The sequence below is a fragment of the Trachymyrmex cornetzi genome, unplaced genomic scaffold (assembly GCF_001594075.2).
Source record: "Trachymyrmex cornetzi isolate Tcor2-1 unplaced genomic scaffold, Tcor1.1 scaffold248, whole genome shotgun sequence".
Classification (NCBI taxonomy): Eukaryota; Metazoa; Arthropoda; class Insecta; order Hymenoptera; family Formicidae; genus Trachymyrmex; species Trachymyrmex cornetzi.
In genome coordinates, this window is record NW_017297144.1 from 1,222,221 (window position 1) to 1,243,596 (window position 21,376).

At 34.6% G+C, this 21,376-nt stretch overlaps 2 protein-coding genes across 4 annotated transcripts; one reads left to right on the forward strand and one right to left on the reverse strand.

Moving 5' to 3' along the window:
* The first annotated feature begins 8,318 nt into the window (after positions 1 to 8,318).
* On the forward strand, positions 8,319 to 15,673 carry LOC108761435 (solute carrier organic anion transporter family member 1A5). Its single transcript, XM_018507979.1, has 10 exons — positions 8,319 to 8,528; positions 9,960 to 10,228; positions 10,496 to 10,705; positions 10,896 to 11,151; positions 11,309 to 11,450; positions 11,665 to 11,956; positions 12,357 to 12,546; positions 12,683 to 12,941; positions 13,050 to 13,479; positions 13,610 to 15,673. Exons 2-10 carry the CDS (start codon positions 9,964 to 9,966, stop codon positions 14,587 to 14,589), a joined length of 3,024 nt encoding a protein of 1,007 aa, XP_018363481.1. The 5' UTR covers positions 8,319 to 8,528; positions 9,960 to 9,963; the 3' UTR covers positions 14,590 to 15,673.
* Positions 15,674 to 15,762: 89 nt separating this feature from the next.
* Oatp58Dc (Organic anion transporting polypeptide 58Dc) lies at positions 15,763 to 20,686 on the reverse strand. Of its 3 annotated transcripts, none has more exons than XM_018507983.1 (8): positions 20,383 to 20,686; positions 19,297 to 19,910; positions 18,670 to 18,779; positions 17,750 to 18,189; positions 16,910 to 17,582; positions 16,315 to 16,699; positions 15,981 to 16,082; positions 15,763 to 15,904 (listed from the first exon to the last, which is right to left on the reverse strand). In XM_018507983.1, exons 2-8 carry the CDS (start codon positions 19,628 to 19,630, stop codon positions 15,783 to 15,785), a joined length of 2,166 nt encoding a protein of 721 aa, XP_018363485.1. In that variant the 5' UTR covers positions 19,631 to 19,910; positions 20,383 to 20,686; the 3' UTR covers positions 15,763 to 15,782. The 3 variants fall into 3 exon arrangements, with proteins under 3 accessions (XP_018363485.1, XP_018363484.1, XP_018363482.1); XM_018507982.1 differs by having other exon boundaries at positions 19,297 to 19,967; XM_018507980.1 differs by having other exon boundaries at positions 19,297 to 20,029.
* Between the last annotated feature and the right edge of the window lie 690 nt (positions 20,687 to 21,376).

The window sequence follows — 21,376 nt, forward strand, 5'->3', positions numbered from 1 at the left end:
CTCATCGCAGGCGGTCTCGTCGCGGCTCTTCCTCTCCCAGTCCCCGTTCATCCTTACCACCCGTCTCCGAGAACCGCGCTGAGCGTCGAAGAGACAAAATAAATATGCCACCCATGCCTCCCCGTCGCGGCCACCGTAAAATGTGCATAATCCTCAAACGAAGACGCGAAAGGAGGTTCGGGATCGAGTGGAAGACCGTGGAATCTTCGGAGGGGTGGGAGTGGGCGAAAAGATTTCTACCAATTATCGACGGCGCGTCTTTTGATCTGCGTACACCATCGCGACGCGTATGTTGATACTTAAAACTCTTATTTCTATTTGAAAAACCCGCAGAAAAGCAAACTTTGACTGTCTACTCCATCCACGCAATTTCCCCTCCCCTCTACCGCATTTCCGATTCGCAGCGGATATTTTGCCGAAGAGTGGTTATTTTCAGAGCAAAGAGAAGTATGTATACGCTGGTATACCATAGTGCAAAATCCTTCGAAGTCTTTTTATATTTGTCCCTTTATTTTTTAATTTACAGAATTTCTAGATATTACAAAAGAATTAAAAATAATACTCTGTATTTTTTTTATGGACTTATCGCCTTAACTCAATATTGAGATGCGTATATTTGTCTGAATTTCTAATCTTTAATCTTATCTTCAAATTACATTTTTTCTTCATTTTATTTACTGAATATATTTACAATTATGTAAACACAATATATTGAGGATCCATGGACTTACTCAGCCCAAATAACTGTGCAAATCAATCATCCTTGTAGACAAGATTAGAACTTTTTGTTTAAGAAAGGATAACCCTATTTTTAAACGAAAAATATTTGAATATTACTAAATGTATATGTAAAAAAATTTTTATAATAAATTCAAAAATAGTATATATAATAGTTTAATAATCTCTCAAGCGTAGTATTTTCTGCAAATTACCATTATAATTAGAAAATAATTCAATAGAGACACTATATTTTAATGTAATAGATATTTACGTAAAATAATTTCTTGCGAGTTTCATAAAGATGTCTTCGCAAAACTACAAAATAATTTTATTGAATTCGACTAATAGGTTCAGCACGTTTTTTGCATTTATGCAGTTGACGAAATGATCAGAACTAATAGTACATTTCGCGGGAATCGTGTTTTTGACTTTTATTAATAACGTCAAATTCGTATGGAAATCGTGGAAGAGTCGTAAAGGCGATCGCAACTGAAGAGGACGCGAAAGGAACGATTCATCAAGATCTGCGATTCATAAAAGACTTCTAATCCCGAATCGCGACGGTGCTTTGCAATGAGGGACAGGGTAGGGGTCGCGACAACTTCGAGTGGCCATTGTAATGTTAAGCGTCCATCCCCCGTTTCCACCCTCTCTCTTCTTACGACCAGGTCTGTTATCTCGACGACGCTTCCACGGCGGAAACATCACCCGCTCCTTATTTTCCGTAAACGAGAGACTAAAACAATGACGAAGAAACGTAAAGATCGCGCTATTGTTATTGCGGTTATTAGCGAATGAATAATTCGCGCAAACCCATTATCGTCTATTAAGGTCGAATTATTGTTGGCGGTATTCCACGCGGCCGCAACTTAGTGCATCCTCTTACAAACGTAATTAGTAATAATCCTATTGAAGAATAACCAGGTATGCAATTGCAAAAGTCGAAATTCGATCATTATTATTTGAATGGTAGATAGAGTATAAGCTTGTTGATCAGAGATCTCTGTTGTATTAAAAATTTTAATACAACAATAGTTGATTCTGATGTAATATTTTATAAATAGATATTAAACAATAGCAATACAATATATATTTTTATTTTTTTAAGTATTAGAAATAAATAAAAATGTGGCTAATTTATTATACATAAGAGAATATTGTAAAAAATTCTTTATAGTTCCATTTAATCCAACTGCAGCAAAAAAAATCTTTTATTTTTATTTCTTCCAGATAAATGCACTATTCTGTTGATGACAACCACAAGTCTCCGAGAAACGTATAACAATTACTATAATCGAACGGACTGAGCGAAGGACTCGAAGTCAATGAAGAGGAGACAAACCCTACGCAATGGACTGTTCATGTGAAAGCCACCGGGCTTTTTAATCGATGTCACCCCGGTTCGTTCGTCCGGTCCAGATTAATTTCATCATGAATGTTAGCCCAACACTCGAGATCCAACCGCGAGCAAACACCCTCCACGCACTCTATTAACAGTTTAAAGCGTATTACAGTCGCGTCGTTGGGCTGTGCTTTGCACACACGATCAACACCAACCGCCTATGATTTGCTCGGGAAAATGATGACTTTACCCTTCAAAGTAACGTTATATAGAAATATTTGCGTTTCCAAGTTGATCCATTCGATCGTTTGAAGTTAACATCGATATAATTTTGGTGAATTTTGAAACGACATAGGTGAAAGTATACCTCATATGCAATTGTTGCAATAAATATCAACATCGTATTTTTGATTACCTCTTATATATATATATATATATATATATATATATATAATCTAAAGTTAAAATTATACATTATTCTTATTTAGTTATTATTTAACAAAAATGAACAATATTTAGCGAATTTAAAAAAGTAATAAAATAAAAAAAAATATAGAGAAAGAAGACGATGAATCAATATTCAAGTGATGTATAAATATCAATTTCTTTGTCATCGCGCTTCTTAAATCTAATAAAAATAATTTGCGCTCAATTAATCAACACTTTTTTAAAAAACCGAATATTATTTTGAAATTAAAGAGAAGTAGCCAATTAGACCATGTCTCTAGGAATGGAACTTTCGCGTGTTACGTTCAACGTTAGTAGAATAAACCAGAACCGAGTCAGACCGAGGGCAGACAGAGAGACAGAGAGAGAGAGAGAGAGAGAGAGAGAGAGAGAGAGAGAGAGAGAGAGAGAGAGAGAGAAAACGGAGATAGATAGAGGCATCGAAAGACAAGGAGAAAAATACGAGGCGAAATCCTTCCTACCTTCGCCTTTTTCGGTGGAGAAATAAAACTGTTGTATCTACTAATAAAGGCGGAGTCTTACTTTTAAAAGCGCGCACTTCGCTCTCCTTCTCCCTCCGTCTCGTTCGTTCTCTCTTTCTTCTTCTTCGTCCTGCGTTAAAATAGGAGGGATTAGTTCCTATGGTAGCGCGGGGGCTTAAGCATTGATGAGGTTTTTAAATGGGTTCTCCTTTGACGGTGGTAAGAGAACGCGAAAGGCGAGTAGGGGTGGCTACGACAACCAGGCCGAAGAGGCGGGCGGGCGGGCGGACGATATTTACCGGGAGATTAAAAAATCGAGGGAAAAATTAAGTGTTACGGGGGCACGCCCCTGTTCTGGACTTAATTCTACGTAATCCTCTGCTAAGATCGCCGAACCTTCCTCCCCCTCCCACAATCCCCGTCACCCTTCCACGCTCTTCCGCTTCAAGGAAGGTCGATCGAGATTTTCATCTCCCTCCATGCAAGGATACGTTTTGTCGCTTGCTAATCATCTAGGATTATGCATAAAAAATGGAAGGATTTCTCGACAAATTTGTTAGTTGTTATCTAAAAGTTAAGTAAAACAATTGGATTTCAAACAAAAGAATTTTATTCTATGCTTTCGCAGTTTTGTTAGTCGATGAGTAAAAATCGAATATCCTCGTAGCGAAACTGAGTAAAATGAAATTTCGACCGACTGATACAAAATGTTCTGCGAAAGGACTTTTTCCCAGCTCGGTCGCCCTCAAATAATAATGGAACTTAATTACATGAGGCTAAGTCGATATGTTGGCGGTACAAATATTTAGAGGGCGAACGCACGGTGGTCGCGAAGCGATGTTATTAGTAAATTAACTGACATCAAAGAAAATGAGAGCGCTGGTCACTTACTTCACTAATGGAAAGCCTGCATCCTCTTGCGATATATATATATATATAATATATAAATGTATATATATATTTTTTGTATAGACATTTATAGAATATTTATATATCTATATGCATTTATAACTTCAAAAATATTTATAAAGCAATCGTGTAGGAAGACATGTTCCTATTTATCACTTTGCTCATAAAAATCTTTGAGTAAATGTCGCAAGCTGTTCTTATCAATATCTTCTGTTAAATTATGTGTTTCAACAAAATAGATTATTATCTATCATCATGTGAATGTTCAATCTATGTCTACGATAGCTATACCTTTTAGTAATGTAATTAAATACGAGATATCAATGTGTGTTTAAATTTTCTCAAAATATTTAGTCAAAATATTTAATTAGAAATATCTACTGAATTAAAAATTTAATAAGTTTAATTCAAGTTTATATTTATTTAAAACGCATTAAATATTTGTAAATTATAAATAAATATATAATGTGTAAAAATTAAATTTTATTATTTTATTTGAATCTTAATATTATTCAAATGTAGAATGAGTAATGTTTCTCAATCTTCATCTTACTTTTCTTCTGTTCATTTAATGTCATTAATCCGCAGCAATCGTTTCTCAGAATATCTAGTTGTTGTCATTGATGTGAACATTTTAATGATCGCCATAAGTAGAAATCCCGAGGATTGTCGACATTTAGAGGGATAACACGCGCTTTTTTGGACGGGAAACCAAAAAAATCCACGCGTACCTCTATAGGAGTCGCGAATCGTCTCATCTCTAGGACCGGCTTCGCTTCACTGGGTGTCCGTTGCGGAAGGTCTTAAGGGTGATTTTTTCTCGTTCCTCAGCCTCGCCGGACTAAATTTCGCGCGTTAAGCCCTCGGTGTAATCCTGCCCTTAATATTCAAAAACGTGATCGCCCTACCAAGAGTATCAGGGAACTGGTTCGTAGCTGGCCCAACGAAGACGCCACCTCGACGGGTAGGGAGCTTTTCATATGCTAATTGGCATTCGTCATTTTCTTATGGCGCCGACTTAAGTGTGCTTAAGGCTGCTAACTCCTTTCCTGGCGTTAGAGAGCTGGCTATGCTTCGCCAGCATCTTCGTAATTGGACCTCTCGCGATTCGATCCGCGCTCACATGTAAGCGAACACGGAATTCATCCTTCTCGAAATCATTTAAAAACCATACGTCAGTTCAGCAAAAATGTGACCCAATCAATGAGAAGAATTTACTAAGCTTTTCCGCATTTCACAATATTTTGTGTTTTATAGTGCAGATATTTATTCATGCGTCTGATTTTAAAATATATAGACGTGTAGTCATTAAAATATGTGGAAAAATAAAATTAAATAATTAAAAATTTTATTAGAAATATTTTAGCAAAAGGGTCATAAAATATTAATTAAATAGAAAATGCAAAATAATATCTATTAAAATATTAATTCACTTTGCATTTCTTCTCTACATGACTTACGCTTTCGAATTAACTTATAGAATTTAAAAATATACTTAAAAATATATTTAAAAAGGAGAAAAAGTTTTATGTCTAATCGCCTAATGTATAATTCATGTAGATGTGAATAAATTTGTGTATAAAATAGTCGTGAATAGATTTATATGATCATACAAGTTTCATAAAAATGTTACAAGCTGATGAAATAAACATTTTATAAAGAATTTTAATAATATTGAGAAAAAATAATCGATAAACAATAGTAACTCCAAAATTAAATTTATAATGCATAACATATAATACACTCCAATATTTGTCAAATTAAAAAATTGTAATTTATTCTTTTTAAGCAACAGATCTGTGATGTAATCTTGATGATATATGCAATAATTTATTATAAATTAACGCATAAGTATAGCTGTAAATTTACTGTATATTTAACATATTTTTCACAGATCTGTTCCTTTAATAAAAAGAAAGCTCGTTCACTTACCAATATTGAAGCACAGCAGAAGTTAATCTATATATATTGATTGCAATGATTCTGAAACGTACAAATATATCCAAATTAAAGTACTATTCAAAAAAACAATCAAAATTTCAGGAAATAAATATTGAATGTTAAATCTTTTTTCTTATCTTGGTATATAAATAGTATTATATGATAAAATAAAAATATGATTTTTGAATAGACTCTTTCTCTAATTTATACTTAAACCATTGAAATGAACAAATTAAATAATCAATCAGTAACCAACTAATGTAACTAATATATAAGTGATATACAGATAATAAATTACTTTCTCCAAGATTTCTCCGCCGACGTCCGATGTCCGATCCGATGCCTCTCATGGGTCTGCTATAACTAACCTAACCTAACCTAATCTCCTCAAATCGTCTCGTTATTAGATTGTTATTCTTCCTTCTGTTTCTTCTTTAGGTTGCACTCGCATGACGTTAACAGATAATTACGATCACAGATGCACTAATTATCAATTAATTGTCAAAGCTATCTGCTATCACTAATTATCGAAACTTTTTTCATGCGACATTGTACGGCACTCCCGTTTACAAAGTCATACTAATAAATATCTAGACGAAACGATTTAAAGCGATATATAATTTATTATCCCCAAAGTATTCATAGTTACGCGATAATCAGGTAAAAATTGGATTTTATCTTTTTATGTTAAAAATCAACTTTCGACACACGGAACGGCTCGGATCACACTGCCTCAACTGCCCGTTCGTTCGAGACTTTCGAGAGTCGATAGGTGAATGACAACATTGACAACACTGTGATCTTTAGTGCAATCGCGCGTTATACAAAAACCAAATACCGTTACTCATTCACTGCTGTTACGAAATATTTTACATTCACAAAATAAAATTCACAATTTACGAATATTTCATATAATACGTTGTATTTTTAATTAAATTTTAATAATGGATTATTGCCGCATGTTTTACGCATCGCTTTGTAAATGTTAAGTTTTTAATATCGTCTAAGGTAATGATCACTTTTGTCCAATTATGAATTTTATTAAAATGAAAATTAAGTAATTTGCATATAATTACATGGAAATTTGTTGTAATTATCAATTTATTAATGTCAACTGATTGCTACCATTACGTAATATCATAAAAAGACAAAAGATAAAATCAATTAAAGGGATCCTAAAAACAATTAGTCATATTGTCATATAGAATATGCAAACGAACACAGATTTGTTAAATAAGAACTATGAATGTTTATTTATGGACTAATGAGTTTCTCTTTCTTCAATTTTTCTTTATTTTTAGGGTGAAAGGACGGAAAGATCATTTGTATTCAGATGTGTTCCGTCTTTTCATTCGATAACTTCATATTTTCTAATCTCAACATTATCATGTAAGTTATTAAATTATAAATACTATCATTTGTAATAGGTATGAGAGTGTTATATTATCGAATTTCATTACGTTAAATATTTTTTTTAAACATTTAATTATTAAAATATACATGTTTGTAATTAGCGTTCCGGGAAGAACAATGATATGTGGAATTGTATACATTGATAAGGATCCGAAGCGAAGATCGAAATGTTTGGTAACGAAATTATTGAATAAATTCATTTACACATAAACTACCGGTGTTTGACTTGGAAAGATATCTTCATACATATAGAATTTTCGAATTAGTAAAAGTGGAAAAAAAGTAATATATTGTTATACAAAAATTATATGATTTAGCCAGTAATACAAACGACACACTTTAGGATTCCCTTAAGAATTTTAATAAATGGATTAATAATCATTCTTATATATGTATACATATATACGCTAATTCTATGTGACAGTAGTCAATTTTGACTATTTATAAAATGAAAAATCTTCAATATTTTTATATTACAATTTCCTATTTTAATTGGTACAAAAAATCTGCAAAATACGCTTTTAAAACATTGTGACGTGATTGTTGTATATTGTAAAATATCTTACATGTCTAAAAACATATACAGAATTTCTTATACAATTTTTGTAGAGTTCCAATAAAAGTGTATTACGAAATAATGATTAAACTAAGTTAATAACAATAATGCATTTTTTCAACAAATTGACAAATATTCAAATTGACAAATATTCAAATATTTAATATTGTTCAATCGAAATGATTATTCTTTTGTCAAATTAATTTTCAAGCACAATTAAATATTAAAGTACATTAAAAAATATTAAAGAATATTTAAATGTTAAAGTATATTTTAAAGTAATTGACAAAAGTGTTTAATTCGAATGCCAATGACATTGTAAGAATAGACACCATACACCTATAATGACTCCTCTTACACTCAAGCGACGAGCACTAATAAACTATACACACCTTTGTAATATGTCGTGACTGTAATGTTATCCCCATCGCGGCACGTATTACACTCTAACTTTATCGGAAGATATCTCGACGGCATATCTGTAAGAAGATAACGCGGGTATTCATCGTCGAATAGTGCCGAGCTTGTGCGTCCACGTTAAACGTTTACGTTTCTTTCCCGTAACGATAGAGGTGAACAGACGAAAAATGAGTCTATCAAAGGGTGAAAACACGCAAGATGTTATTACCATATGAACCTGCCTCGAAGGTGAATTATTAACATAAAAAGATATCGAACTTCATCATCAAGTGCAAAGTCGAAACGAGTCTGAATAAACGTAAGTAGATGCTTGTTCAATATTATAATTACTTCATATAACAGTTTTATTGATCGTTGAAATAATTATTACGAATATATTTCCTATTATTTAATTACTTAAAAAATTTATGTTTGATAATTGTCAATACATTTTAATAAAATCTCTATAGTTTCAACATAACCAATGACTCACGATGATACGTAGATCAATATCAGCTACGTATATCATTCTCATAATTTTCTTATAACTCTGATTCTATATACAATGATTCATATACAATTTTATGTACAAGTTATAATATAAAGTTGATTGAAAATAGCAACACATACACACACACACACACATTTTTTTTCTTACGTATATAATTGCAAGATACTCTGAAAGAAAAAAATGAATAATTTTATTTTTATAATTGTTTTGATCATGCAAATATAATTATTTGTGTTGTTAATAGTCACACACATTGCTTAAAAATTTTTAGTTTTTTTTTAACAAAATAACTAATTTTCGAGTTATTATTATCATATAAATAGTAAGTGAATTTAAGAAAATAATTATATTTAAGAAAATAATTATATTTATTATAATTGCGATTCCCTAGTAGCACAATTCATCGGCGCAACATTGGCCCAATATATTCCCAATATATGCCAACGTTTAACTAATGTTTCGCCAATAAATTGTGCTACTCGGTTTGCATTTACTGAATAAAAATACTTATTTGATTTATCATTTGTACTTTGATATGTATTTTAATATTTAAAATTAACTTAATATAGTATAATTTTTTCATGTTTCAAAAACCTACACTAAAAAAAATTATAAATTTTAATAAATATTTGCTTGACTAATTTTAAGTAAATATTTCTAAGTAATGTATTTGCTAAATCCAAATGTAAACATATATGTAGAAAAAGTTCCTGTGCATAGATGGTTGTATATATGCGTTGAAGGAGAACTTTCATGATATTCGTGTGCTACCAGAAAGATAGACAAAGGTGGTAGAAAACAATGGCAAATACTTTACTAACATACCATTCATTTCATTTTAGCAAAATTATCAAAGATGTGCGGAAACTTTCCCTAAATTCTAATATTTATTTGATACAAAAACTATTAATTTGATTTTTAATTATAATTTTTCTCATTGAATAAATATTTGTTTACCGTAAGTAAATGTTTATCTAGTATTATTCAAAGAAATACATATCAAGATCTAGTAAATGTTTTTCAATGTACATATACGGTCATTATTACTATACATTATAACAGTAATAATCATAAAAATGGAACTTCTAACCATAATTATTTTACCATGCAATTATAATTACTAATATCAAACATTTCTCTCTCAATGTAATTAAATAAAATACTTAACTAAATAAAAGCTATATCTACACATGCGCGAATAACATATTTGATTTCAATAAAAAGGCGCATCTCTTTCAGAAAAATGACAGTCCGTTTTTCTGAAGTAATAAGAAACAGATCGGAAGTAGAAGGCGGTTTGACAGGACCAGCGAATCCAATACCTAGTCAATCAATCGATTGCGGCTGCGGACAAATGCAATGCCCAAAGCTGGCGAAATTTGCAACGCGAAAACTCTTCGTGGGACTGATTTGTTGGATCGGTGCAGTGCAAGCTGCATCATATGCTTACTTTCATGTCACAGGGTCCACGATAGCTAGAAGATTTCATATCGATCCGTATGTAATGGGTGCGTATTATAAACGATGTAAAGAAATATTTAATTGAAAGATTTCCTGTATAAATCATAAAATATTTATATTATATTTTAGTGTGAACACATTTTTAACATATGTGAGAAATTTGACATCAATAACTTTTTCTTTCAAAATTGTTTCGATAATAAAAATATATTTAGAATTTACTTGATACGACATGTGGAACCATTTGAATAAAAACATATTTTTGATACGAAAATCTGACATATAATATTTCTCAAAAAAGTTTATTTTTTCAGATTGGATTCTTGTTACGGCAGAATTAACACCTATTGTACTAGGATTAGTGATAGCATATTGGGGTGACAAAATACACAGAGCTTCATGGATAGGAGCATTGACTCTTTTACAAAGTGTCGCGTATTTCGTTTTGATAATACCTCATTTAACACATCGCGTTCGTGTGATCGAGGAAACGCAAAACGTTACTCATATGTCATTATACGCGGGTTAGTAGTCAAAGCATACGATAAAATTCTAATAGAATTTCTAATCTAACAATATTGAATAAAAATTGACCAAAAAATATTCAACGCTACTAAACGAAAAAGGCCATAATTGGTTAATTTACATTAACGTTTGATTTGTTATCAAACAAAAAACATTTCTTTTTCATGTTATATTTTTTAAATTTCATAGATGATAGTCCAGAATTATGCACTCCTGAACTATCGAGGATCATCTCAGAAGAAGAACCCTGCTATATTACTATGGTTATAATAATCCTAGTGTTAATCGTAAGCGGAATGTCAAATATCACATACTATGCGCTAGGAATTTCTTACTTGGACGATAATACAAAAAGAAAACATGTGACCGGTTTCATCGGTGTAATAATCGCCGTCAAAATCTTAGGGATTGTTTTCGGGTACCTTTTGGGTTGGGGATGCCTGCGGTGAGTATTACGCATGCTTTACTAAATATTACGTAATTATTAGATATTATATATATACTATTATGTTTGCAATATATCTTTAAAAATTAATTACGTATTATGAAACAGGGCCGAATAAATGTATATTTATTTTTAAATTTATCAACTCGCGTTCCAGCATAGACGCGGAAGATTTCAGTGTTGTGAATTCATATCGGGATCAAATCGGAGCGTGGTGGCTTGGATTCCCAATTCTCTCCATATTATTAGTGATTCCTGGCTTGCTACTTTCATGGTTCCCAAGAAGATTACCTTCAGAAGTATATAACATTTAATATAAAATATAATATGAATTTCTCTAAATTAATTATGTAAGATTTTATAAGATTTTATATCAAAAGCGTTTCGAATTAATACTAATAATATTAATTTTGTTAGTATTAATAATACTAAGCTATCTTTCTTTATTATATTCCATTCTCTCACAAAAATTATTTTTCAGCTTAACATAATTATATTATTTCTTTGTTTTAGGTTGTTGAACAAGCCGCAGCTTCACTTCTTGACCGGACTACGATACGTAACCGAGCACCCCACAGAACGACCAATCAAAAGGTCGGCAATCCCGATTTTTGGCCGTCATTATGCAGATTGTTTACTAACAGAATTTTAATATGCAATATTCTGGCGACAGCATTCAGTGCCATGGCTCTTTTAAATTTTATGATGCTCGAGAACATCTTTTTAGAATCCAGATTTCATATACCTAGACCGACAGGAATGCTCCGTGGATTTGACGATCCTCTGCCTTCCAGGCTAGTTACCAGTAAGATTATATAATATCTTTTAACAAGTATATAGATAAAAGAAGGAAAAGATAAGAGATTATAGCGATATCAGTTTCTTGAAATATTAATAATTTTTAATAATCTTCAATAGTTATTTTTGTTATAAAACAAAAAACCAAAACTCTCTTTCTAATTAATATCTTATAAGGGAGATTAAATGCGAATATTCTTATAAACTTCTATAATTGTATTTTTTACTTATGAAAAGAGAATTATATAACTAATAAATAGAAAACAATGACTAAATTACTGAGACTTAAAAAATATAAATATATTTTATTTCCAAATCACAAAACGTTGTAGAAAGTTAAAATGTAATTTTAAATAACATGAAATAATTTGTACGTAAAACAAATGCAATATTCACGTTCATTCTAGATATCGGAAGACCTATTCTGATTGGACTCGTTATAATCATTAGTGGCTTAGTGTTAGCCAAGGCAAAGCCACGAGCGAGATTTATTATTGGTTACAGTTTCATTATCGTGCTTCTGACAATTGCGATTATCATTGGACTAATCTTTGCCACCTGCGATAAACCACCTGTCGTCAATTTAGAAAAAAGCTCGTAAGTACGAGCCGATTTTTAAAATTAACATTAATTGAGTGTCGTTAAAAAAACAACAATATATCGTATCTCATTCTGTGACATTCACAAATTTCGCATAATCGCATAAAAAAGTAAGATTTATTGACTGTTTTAGCGACACCTTGTTGAGTTATTGCAACAAAGACTGTCGTTGCTCTAAGGACGCCGATTTCCGACCGATTTGCGATAGTTCGGGAGAGTTTACGTATTATAATCCTTGTTACGCCGGCTGCTCTACAATCATTTACGTCGACGACGTAAAGATCTATAGCGGTTGCAAATGCGTGGAGAAAATGACAGGGTGGGGTAATGACCAAGCGAAAGATGGCCCGTGTGATTCGAGTAAATGTCAGGTTGGCTGGATGGTTTTTGAGGTGATTATATTTGTAATATAATTATATCAATTATATTATACAAATTTTGCCATTTAATAGAATCTAATCAATTGCAAATAAAAAATCTTTCTGTCGTTCTTGTTTCAGTTTGGATCTTTATTGGCGTATACTTTAATCGCTTCCACTTTTGTAGGAGATATATTAGTTAATATAAGATCTGCCTACAAACAAGACAAAGCTATCAGCATAGGTTTCTGGATGATGTGGATTGCACTATTTGTTTATATTCCTGGAAAAATTCTTTATGAATTCATTTCGAATCAGATGTGTCACTATTGGGGCAGTCAAAAGACAATTTGTCATTTACATAATTCCGATAAACTCGGGGATTACTTGTGTTATTTGACAATACTATTTTTATCACTTTGCGTTTTACTCAAAATTATTGTTTGGTTTTTCTGCAAGAATTTACAGTTATACGAAGAAGTTGAAACTAAAAATCAAGAAAATATTGAGCTACAAGAAATGTTAGAACCAGCAATAATAACCGAATTACTCGAAACGTCAAATAACAATAGTAAATATTTTTTTTTAAATACTAAATTTAATTAGTCCGTAAAAAACTAAAGTTCCTTTTTTTATAAAATAAATTAAAATTAATTCCTTTCTCTGTTAATTAGTGCTATAAAATGCGGTAATATTTGCAGATGATGAAACGAGAGAAGTGGAGGCAGTTGTTGAACCAGAGCTTGCAGAGTCAAGAACAGCGCCGAAAACAATATTTCAAGCAAAACCGGAGGAAAATTCAGCGAAGAAAGAGGAAAATACTCAAAAGAGCGCACCTGTTAAGTTGAACGGCATGATGGTTCCATACAATCGTCGACCGGATTCAAATCCTCCGACAAATCACAATTCGCAATCATCGATCCGTAATCTCGATTCTGATAATGAATTAGACAGCTCGAGCGACGAGAGTAAGAAACGGTCCAATACACGAGTCGCTTATACACCATTGGAACTCGATTCTGATGTCGAGAGCGATCTCGGCAGCGTCGGCCCTAGATCAAGAAAACGTATTCCGAGCAAAGATTATGATCAAACTCAAGACGAGAAAGATTACCCCACATCCAGAAAATCGTCCCTAAAGCGCCAATTTCCAAATCCCGATCATTACGAAGATCCACGAAAAGATCGAAATTCTAGATTCAAGAATCCGACTGGTTATCAGAACGATTCTTCGAAGACAAACAGTTCCGAGTTCGCGAAGAAGGGTCAAGAGAGCGAAGTATCCAAACAGGGCAACTTCAATGAAGTTGGCATACCGATAGTGGATCCATTTCCGGACAGGAAAGGCAACTTGGGCAGTACCAATACGGAGCACTTGAGTGACGTGAAGTCATTGATCGATCGATACGAGCAAAACGCGAGTCAGGAAACTCTAAACGAAGACCGGTTATCAGCGAAGTCGGCAGAGGATATGAGAAGTAGACCAGAGAGTAAGATAGGTGTACCTCTGGTAGCTATGGTTCCCAGTAGGTCATCCTCTCGAGGACAATCTTCTTCAGGCTTTAGTAGCTTACCAGATATACAGGATAAGAATTCTGATCCACGTTCGGAGAGACTTGAGACTCCCAGTCCGCAAAATATCGCTAAAGGCAGCAAAGTACCTCGTCAAACCGATCTTTAGAATTAGAGACCGCTCTAATCTAAACGTGATAGATAACGCATGACACGTGAAAATCGTACGATGCGAATATTTATGGAGGAACGAGTATATTCATTTGTACAATGGAAGCACTATCACGATAAATTTATATCTGCGAGCGATAAGAGGTCCCGATTTCAAAAATACGTAACACTACACAATACTATCTCTGACACCTGTCACGTTCAAGATATAAAACCATTGATTTAACTTCGTGTTTTGACAGGAACAGTAAAATTTGACGTATACTTTCTTAAATTATGAATCGTAATATCAAGTTGTTCTAATTATCATGCAGAATTTAGAGATGTTGCTATATTAATAAAGATATTTTTATCCGTAATACTCCAAAAATTTAATAATGGATAGCCGGCTAATAAAACATACGTTTACTATATTTTATGGCATATTTCTATTCGTAGTCATCCTTTATAAAACGTAACAACGTTCATTATAATCCTTGATATTTATTACACGATTAAAGTCTATTATATCCTAATTTTGTGAATTATTTCGCAATTCGCCTACCTCTTAATAATGACTTCTTTTATGTCACTTTACGTATAGATTCAAATTCCTTCTAACTTTAATAGCGAATACATGTATTTCATCGTGAGTAGATAAATTACGGTGTTTTTTTTTACTAATTCAAAGTATAATCATTATATATGTACAATTATTTAACTTTATAGATGATTCATGCTAGCATGAATCGTTGCTTACACTATCGACAGTGTAAGCCGTGTATACGGAGTATATGTATACTTTATATATATATATATATATATATATATATTAATTTCGTCATTTTCCGTTCAAACATGAGTCCAAAATAAAACAAGTATTTATACCGTACGTACAGCGAATTATAAATTCATCCGTTATAACAATAAAAATAATTTTAATCGCAGTAAATTAAAATTAATAAAAGATCGATGATCGCTCTGCTTTTGCGACCACCATGGGTGATCTACCAACAGTCGGTTCTATCTAGGTTACTACGAGCTTTAAATAGCTAAGGAGGTGCTTAAGGTACTTGTAAAGTCTTTATTTGTCGGTTCTCGCTCGCTTCGCGTTCGTCGTTCGCTCCTTCTTAAAGATCTTCGATCGAAGTCTCTCTTCACGCGTAAACGTTTACCCCGAAAGGGTGATTGAACTCGATCATCAATTATTCTTTAAAGCGTCTCACCAGGCTCCTCAGCTATATCTTCTAGTTCAATCTCCTCGTCAAAGATCTTCACGTCTTTGACGAAATACCAAACGCCCACATCAAATACCGTACCGATCGTTACAAAACCTAAAATGACAAAGGGATTATAATAAATTCGAACAACCAGAACTGCAGTCTTTGGATATTATTGTAAAATACTCACTGGCCGCGGTGAAATTCAGCAAATACCTCAATGCCTCACCATTATACAGCCAGCAATTTCCCGTCCCTGAACAAGTCTTACCCCATACGAGGCAAGTATTGTCTAAAAGATAAAATATTAATTAGTTCCCCAAATAGAGCATGTAATCAAGCGAGTTTAAATATAAAGATATATGGAGTATATCTTCAATGATGACTTAAACTAAAGCATGCCACCGAAAAAATAAATAAAGACATCGAGGATTTTGTTTGCCATTTGATAATGCAACGTCAGGCAATCTGTCTCTGTCGATGTTAATAACCGCGCGCGTGTACAAATGAAGTTTATCACTAACCTAATATAAATCCAAACAAAATAGGCGATGGTATGAAAGCAAAAAGGCTCATTATCATTAATCCGAAGCCCATGGCAACCGCCTTGTCCTTCTCATCGACGCATCTTACAGAAACTAGGAAATTCGATGCTCTTCCGGTTGCGCCGCTAAACTTCAAGAAACACACCACTGTCAAAAAGATGTAGAACTTCTGCATACAGTCGACTGGACACGAACCCGGAATAGCCGTTCCCAAAGTTTCCACGGTGGGTTCGGTCGTTTCCAATGGAACTTCGGTAAAGAATGGGAAGGATGTGATGTTGGAAAACGGATGCGCCAAGGAACGAGCCAATTTTGGTTTTACGCAATTACAGTCCGTATATACTTTGCTGCCGTTACTGTAAAGCTAAAAGTGAAAAGAAGAGATAAATTTAATTAATAGAAATTACAAAAAACATCTCGCCTTTAAATGTGACAGTAACTTAAAAATGTTCTAACATGAAAAATTGCTTAACAAAGATTTTTATTTTTTTTTTACTGGACTTTTTTTTTTACATAGCCATTTTTTCTAAGGCGAGATTGCCTCTCACAGAAATTGCCCAAAATGATATCAAACCTTCATACTGCGACAGCCAGCATGACATGCGGATATAAACGTTTGTCCGTTATCGGAGCACACAGGATTATATTCAACGTAGTCGCAGTGACACTGCTCGTTGCAGGGTAGCTGTGTTTTCAATACACCGTTCGGCTGAATAGCAATCTGGTTGTCATTCGCCGAGCAACCGAGAAAGGCGTAAGAGATCATTCCTAGTATTGATATAATGCCAATCATGACATTCCATGCCGCCAAGTACCGGGCCTTCGGCTTGTACTTGGAGATGACCAGACCGGACAGCAGAATCCCAAAGGCACTGAATACCAAACCGACCGTGCCGGTAATCAATGACGAGACAGACGCTGATTGCTTGTACTGGGTCTCAATGTACTTCGGCATAAAGATCCAGTAAGGCATGTAGCCCATGAAATAGAAGACTGTCGCCAGATTATTACACATTAGAGTCGTATTCGTTATCAGGCGCTTAAACGTCCTCAGCATGTCCGAGATTGACGCCGGTAGCTCCGATTCTTGCTCCTTGATGCTCGCAGCCGATTTGTTGCGTTCCAGAGCTAGGACTTTGCGAGCGGCCGCTCTCGGCAGCGTTTTTGGAAAGAGAGCGATTATGCTTGCGAAAATGGCGAGGAGAATGGCCAAAATAATCCATCCTAACCACCAAGCGCCTAACCACCTTAAATGTCATTAATGTAAATTTATTAAATATAATTAATTAACAGGAATTTTTTCAAATCATTTATGTATGTATATATCTTGTATGAACGTTTGATAAATAATTTATTAACAAAACAGTAAATCACTGTTTAATTGCAATGATATAATTATTCTAGTCCTACATACCTCGGGTCTTGCATCGTGATAGTAGGAGTTAAAGTCGGACTGATGTAGAACTTCAAGGAGAATGAAGCCAGTCCGTAACCAATGGCGGGTCCCAGCATTCGCAGAAAGTACGAGAAACTGATCAGAGCCGGCGTTTTCGACTTTTGTATGTTATCGTCCATGTACGACACACCGAGGGTATAATAAAGGGAACCACCCACTCCGGATACTAGTTGGGCTATGAAGAGGAGCACCTGTGGCGCGAAGTTTCCATCTTCAACTTCGCAATCCATTCCGCGATTTTCTTTGCCCATACACAGAAATTTTCGTGAATGTTTTTCAAGAATCGTGCTTGTGTTTAGCGTACTTTGCGCTCCATATTCCTTAGTCAGGGACAGGGCATCCTCGCCAGGTCCATAAAGAAAATGTGGCAGCATCGTAAGACAACAGAAAAGTACAACCTGATAAAATAGACAATATTTTATCAATATTCGGGAATGATTTGCGCTTAAGTCGTGAACTTTAAAGTGCCTGCATGATAATCTTTATTAATTCTAACTTTACTTTTTTTCTTTCTATCATTATTTTTTTTTAAATAATTTATCGTGTCCTATTATAAATATTGCAGCACGCTCAGCTATCTGTTCGACATCTAGAGCATTCCGCAAGCGCCTCTTTACGAAGAATGGAGCGCTTAGCTAAGCACACGACGACGAGAGTACGATGGCAAGAGGCATGAATGAGCGTAACTACGATTCTAACGCTTCCTAATTTAATTAAGAACCGACCAATCGGTGAGTTATGACGTCTACCGGCTCGTTCCTCGGGGCGTGTGCTGACAGCTGATTTCGTTTCTTGTCGACGCGAAAGTACGGCGCGCGAATAATACGCGGTGCACGCCGCATTAATCGATATCCGAGGATGCATGTGATAAAACTTACGGTGTAAATACCGAAAGCGATCCATCGAGGCCTGTGACCCCTTCCTGCGTAATACGACAGGGCGACGGATACGAAAAGCTGCGAGATGTCGTTACCCACTGTGATGAGACCTGCATGAGAAGAAAGTACGTACGTGACGTAAATTGTGTCGTAACAATTCATTTAATGACAGTCCTCACGCGAACGCTAATTCTATTTTGTTTTTAAAATGTTAAACTTGATTACCCAAACTATCTTAAATAGAAGACAACATTTTTAATTGTTAAAACGCTAATTCCTATAAAATATTTTCTGTACAAGTAAATTAAATTATTAATAAAAAAATTTTATGTATAACACTAAAAAAATGTTAATAAAACTATAACGCTAAAAATGTAATTAATTCGCTAAAATATTTAGCAAATTAATTACATTAACAATTTAAATTTAGAATATATAAGTAATGCCACTTCAAACTGGCTCTATTTTTTTATTTGTTAATAAAATATTCGATCCTTTTAAAGCTGTGAAAAAAAATGAGATATAAATGTAAACATTATTCATTTCCAATATCTGTGGATTAAATCAATTTTTGTGATATAGTGCATATATATACAGTATTTAAGTATAATGAAACATTGTACATACCCGTTGTTTTCGAGGGTATTTTAAATCTCTTCTCGATGGTAGTGATAGTGCCATTGAAATAGGCATAACTTGCGGAAAATATGCAGCCAAGCACACCGTAGAGAAACACGTATGCCTTCTTGTTGGCGAACTTTTGCAAAGTTGGACCCTTGAGGCACCATATGCCGCACGAGGTGTCGTCGGTGATCGGCAGCTCCTTGAAGACATCATCGAGGCCTCTGGTTGGCGTCGTGGGTGTTGACGGTGTCGCGGGCGGTGTCGTCGGCACCTGTAATAGCTTCAGGTTCTCCGGCCCGTTCTTCTCGTGATTCGAGTTGCTCGAGTTGTTCTTCATCTTCGCCTCGACCTAATCGTCGCGACTGCCCGCAACTGGCAAGCGCCTAACACCAGTGGCTTCGAGCGAATTCAGTGACCTCAATCGCGGGTCGCACGGTACCGATGTGACTTGATCGTCCTCGCGGCTCTTGGCATCGCTTTTTCGTTCGGTCTGGACTCGCCCCCGCGCTCACTCGCGGAATCTACTCTTTTTCCTCTCGCACTGTCCCTCGTGTCCGTCACTTTATCATGCGGTCACGTGTTCTCCATGTTTCGACTTGGTCTCACCCAGGCAACACCTACGCCAGGAAATCTGGGGGTTGACTGCGACTGTCACGTGTACAGCTTGATTTATGCTACGGGGATGATCAATGATGATGGAAAGATGTCGATGGAAAAATTTAAACCTTGAGTCGAACTAAAGATAATTGTACAACAACCTCTGACACCGAATGCCAAACAGTATTATCAGATTACAAGTGTTGAAATGGAATAATATTTAAACGATATCGTTAAAAAAAAAACGACAAGAATGTAAAGACAAAGATATATCTTAACTGTTTGGTTTACTTAAGCCATGTAATTTTCATCTAAGTAACGAGTGTTGCAATAAGTTATAGTCATATAAAATCGTTGTAGGAAATAAAAAAAATTAAACTTTTATACTATACTAATAAAATTTATATTTCTTCATAAAATTGAATTACATGTTTCAATTATGTATGATCAATGATGTCGCGAGCAAAAAATTCACCAACTGCGGCCACCTACCGCTGATGCAGGATGGACCCAGGGTTATAGTTCGAATAATTGACCGCCGAAATGGAGTATCGATATACAGCGGCGATCTCTTTTAAAAAAGGTTCGATCGCTCCACGGTGAGTCAGCGTGATCCCTCGCAAACTATAGATTTGCGTCCGAAAACGAGCGATATTCTTCCGCAACTGAGGCGCCTAAACGCAACAGAGTGTAGACCGTGTTCTATACCTACTGAGGATCCCCACCTTCCGCCCCCCAAGGAGCCGATCGTACGAGAGACAGCCACGATCTCTTTACACGTATCTACTGTCCACCGTGCCGTTATCAAGCGGGTAAATTCTGTCTCTCACAATCAGCCTATTCCACCATCCCCTCCTCTCTGTCTCTCTCTCTTTTTCCTTTTGATTATCCCTCTCTTCTTTTCCCCTCTAAACCGGTCGCGATTCTTTCGATCCCTCCTCTAGCCGTCTTCGTCGTCTGCGAATGTCGTCGGCTCGATCTATCTTGGTCTATGTGATAACCTACACCTGTATGATGTTCAAAAAAGAGTAGAGAACGGTTGACTCCTACGCAGAAAAAGAACAATTAACGGGGTAAGCGCTCGGCGCCCCGTGCTATTGCGAAATTGGATGTACGAATCAGATGGCGAAGCCGTAAAGCACGTCTTACGATCTACTGCTGCCACTGCGGTCTGGCGGCTTAATTTCAAGCACCTCTTATAATCATTACCTGTGAGTTGTTAATTAATTAATTGCCATAATATCAGAATCAAGCTTCGTTCATATGCTCATTCTCGAGGCTTTTCAAAGTCACTTGATCCTTAAACAGTTACTTAATTGTACCTAATTGCGAACGCTCTATATACGCACTAATTATAGAATGCTCTATATACGCTCTATATATTAATTAATTTTTTTTTTACTTACGTTGAGGTAAAAAAAGTATATAATACTAATATTTATTATATTACATTTATTGCATCGATGATTTGCGACTTTTAAATAAC

What these genes read in the sequence shown, in the direction of transcription:
- Oatp58Dc (XM_018507983.1), bottom strand. Translation starts at nt 19,630, where the DNA reads ATGAAGAACAACTCGAGCAACTCGAATCACGAGAAGAACGGGCCGGAG. An exon ending in CTGGCTGTCGCAGTATGAAG is followed by an intron (nt 16,700 to 16,909) that starts GTTTGATATCAT and finishes TTTCACTTTTAG; the next exon opens with CTTTACAGTAACGGCAGCAA. An exon ending in GCTGAATTTCACCGCGGCCA is followed by an intron (nt 15,905 to 15,980) that starts GTGAGTATTTTA and finishes TTGTCATTTTAG; the next exon opens with GTTTTGTAACGATCGGTACG.
- LOC108761435 (XM_018507979.1), top strand. Translation starts at nt 9,964, where the DNA reads ATGACAGTCCGTTTTTCTGAAGTAATAAGAAACAGATCGGAAGTAGAA. An exon ending in GTCAATTTAGAAAAAAGCTC is followed by an intron (nt 12,547 to 12,682) that starts GTAAGTACGAGC and finishes TGACTGTTTTAG; the next exon opens with CGACACCTTGTTGAGTTATT. An exon ending in TTGGCTGGATGGTTTTTGAG is followed by an intron (nt 12,942 to 13,049) that starts GTGATTATATTT and finishes TTCTTGTTTCAG; the next exon opens with TTTGGATCTTTATTGGCGTA.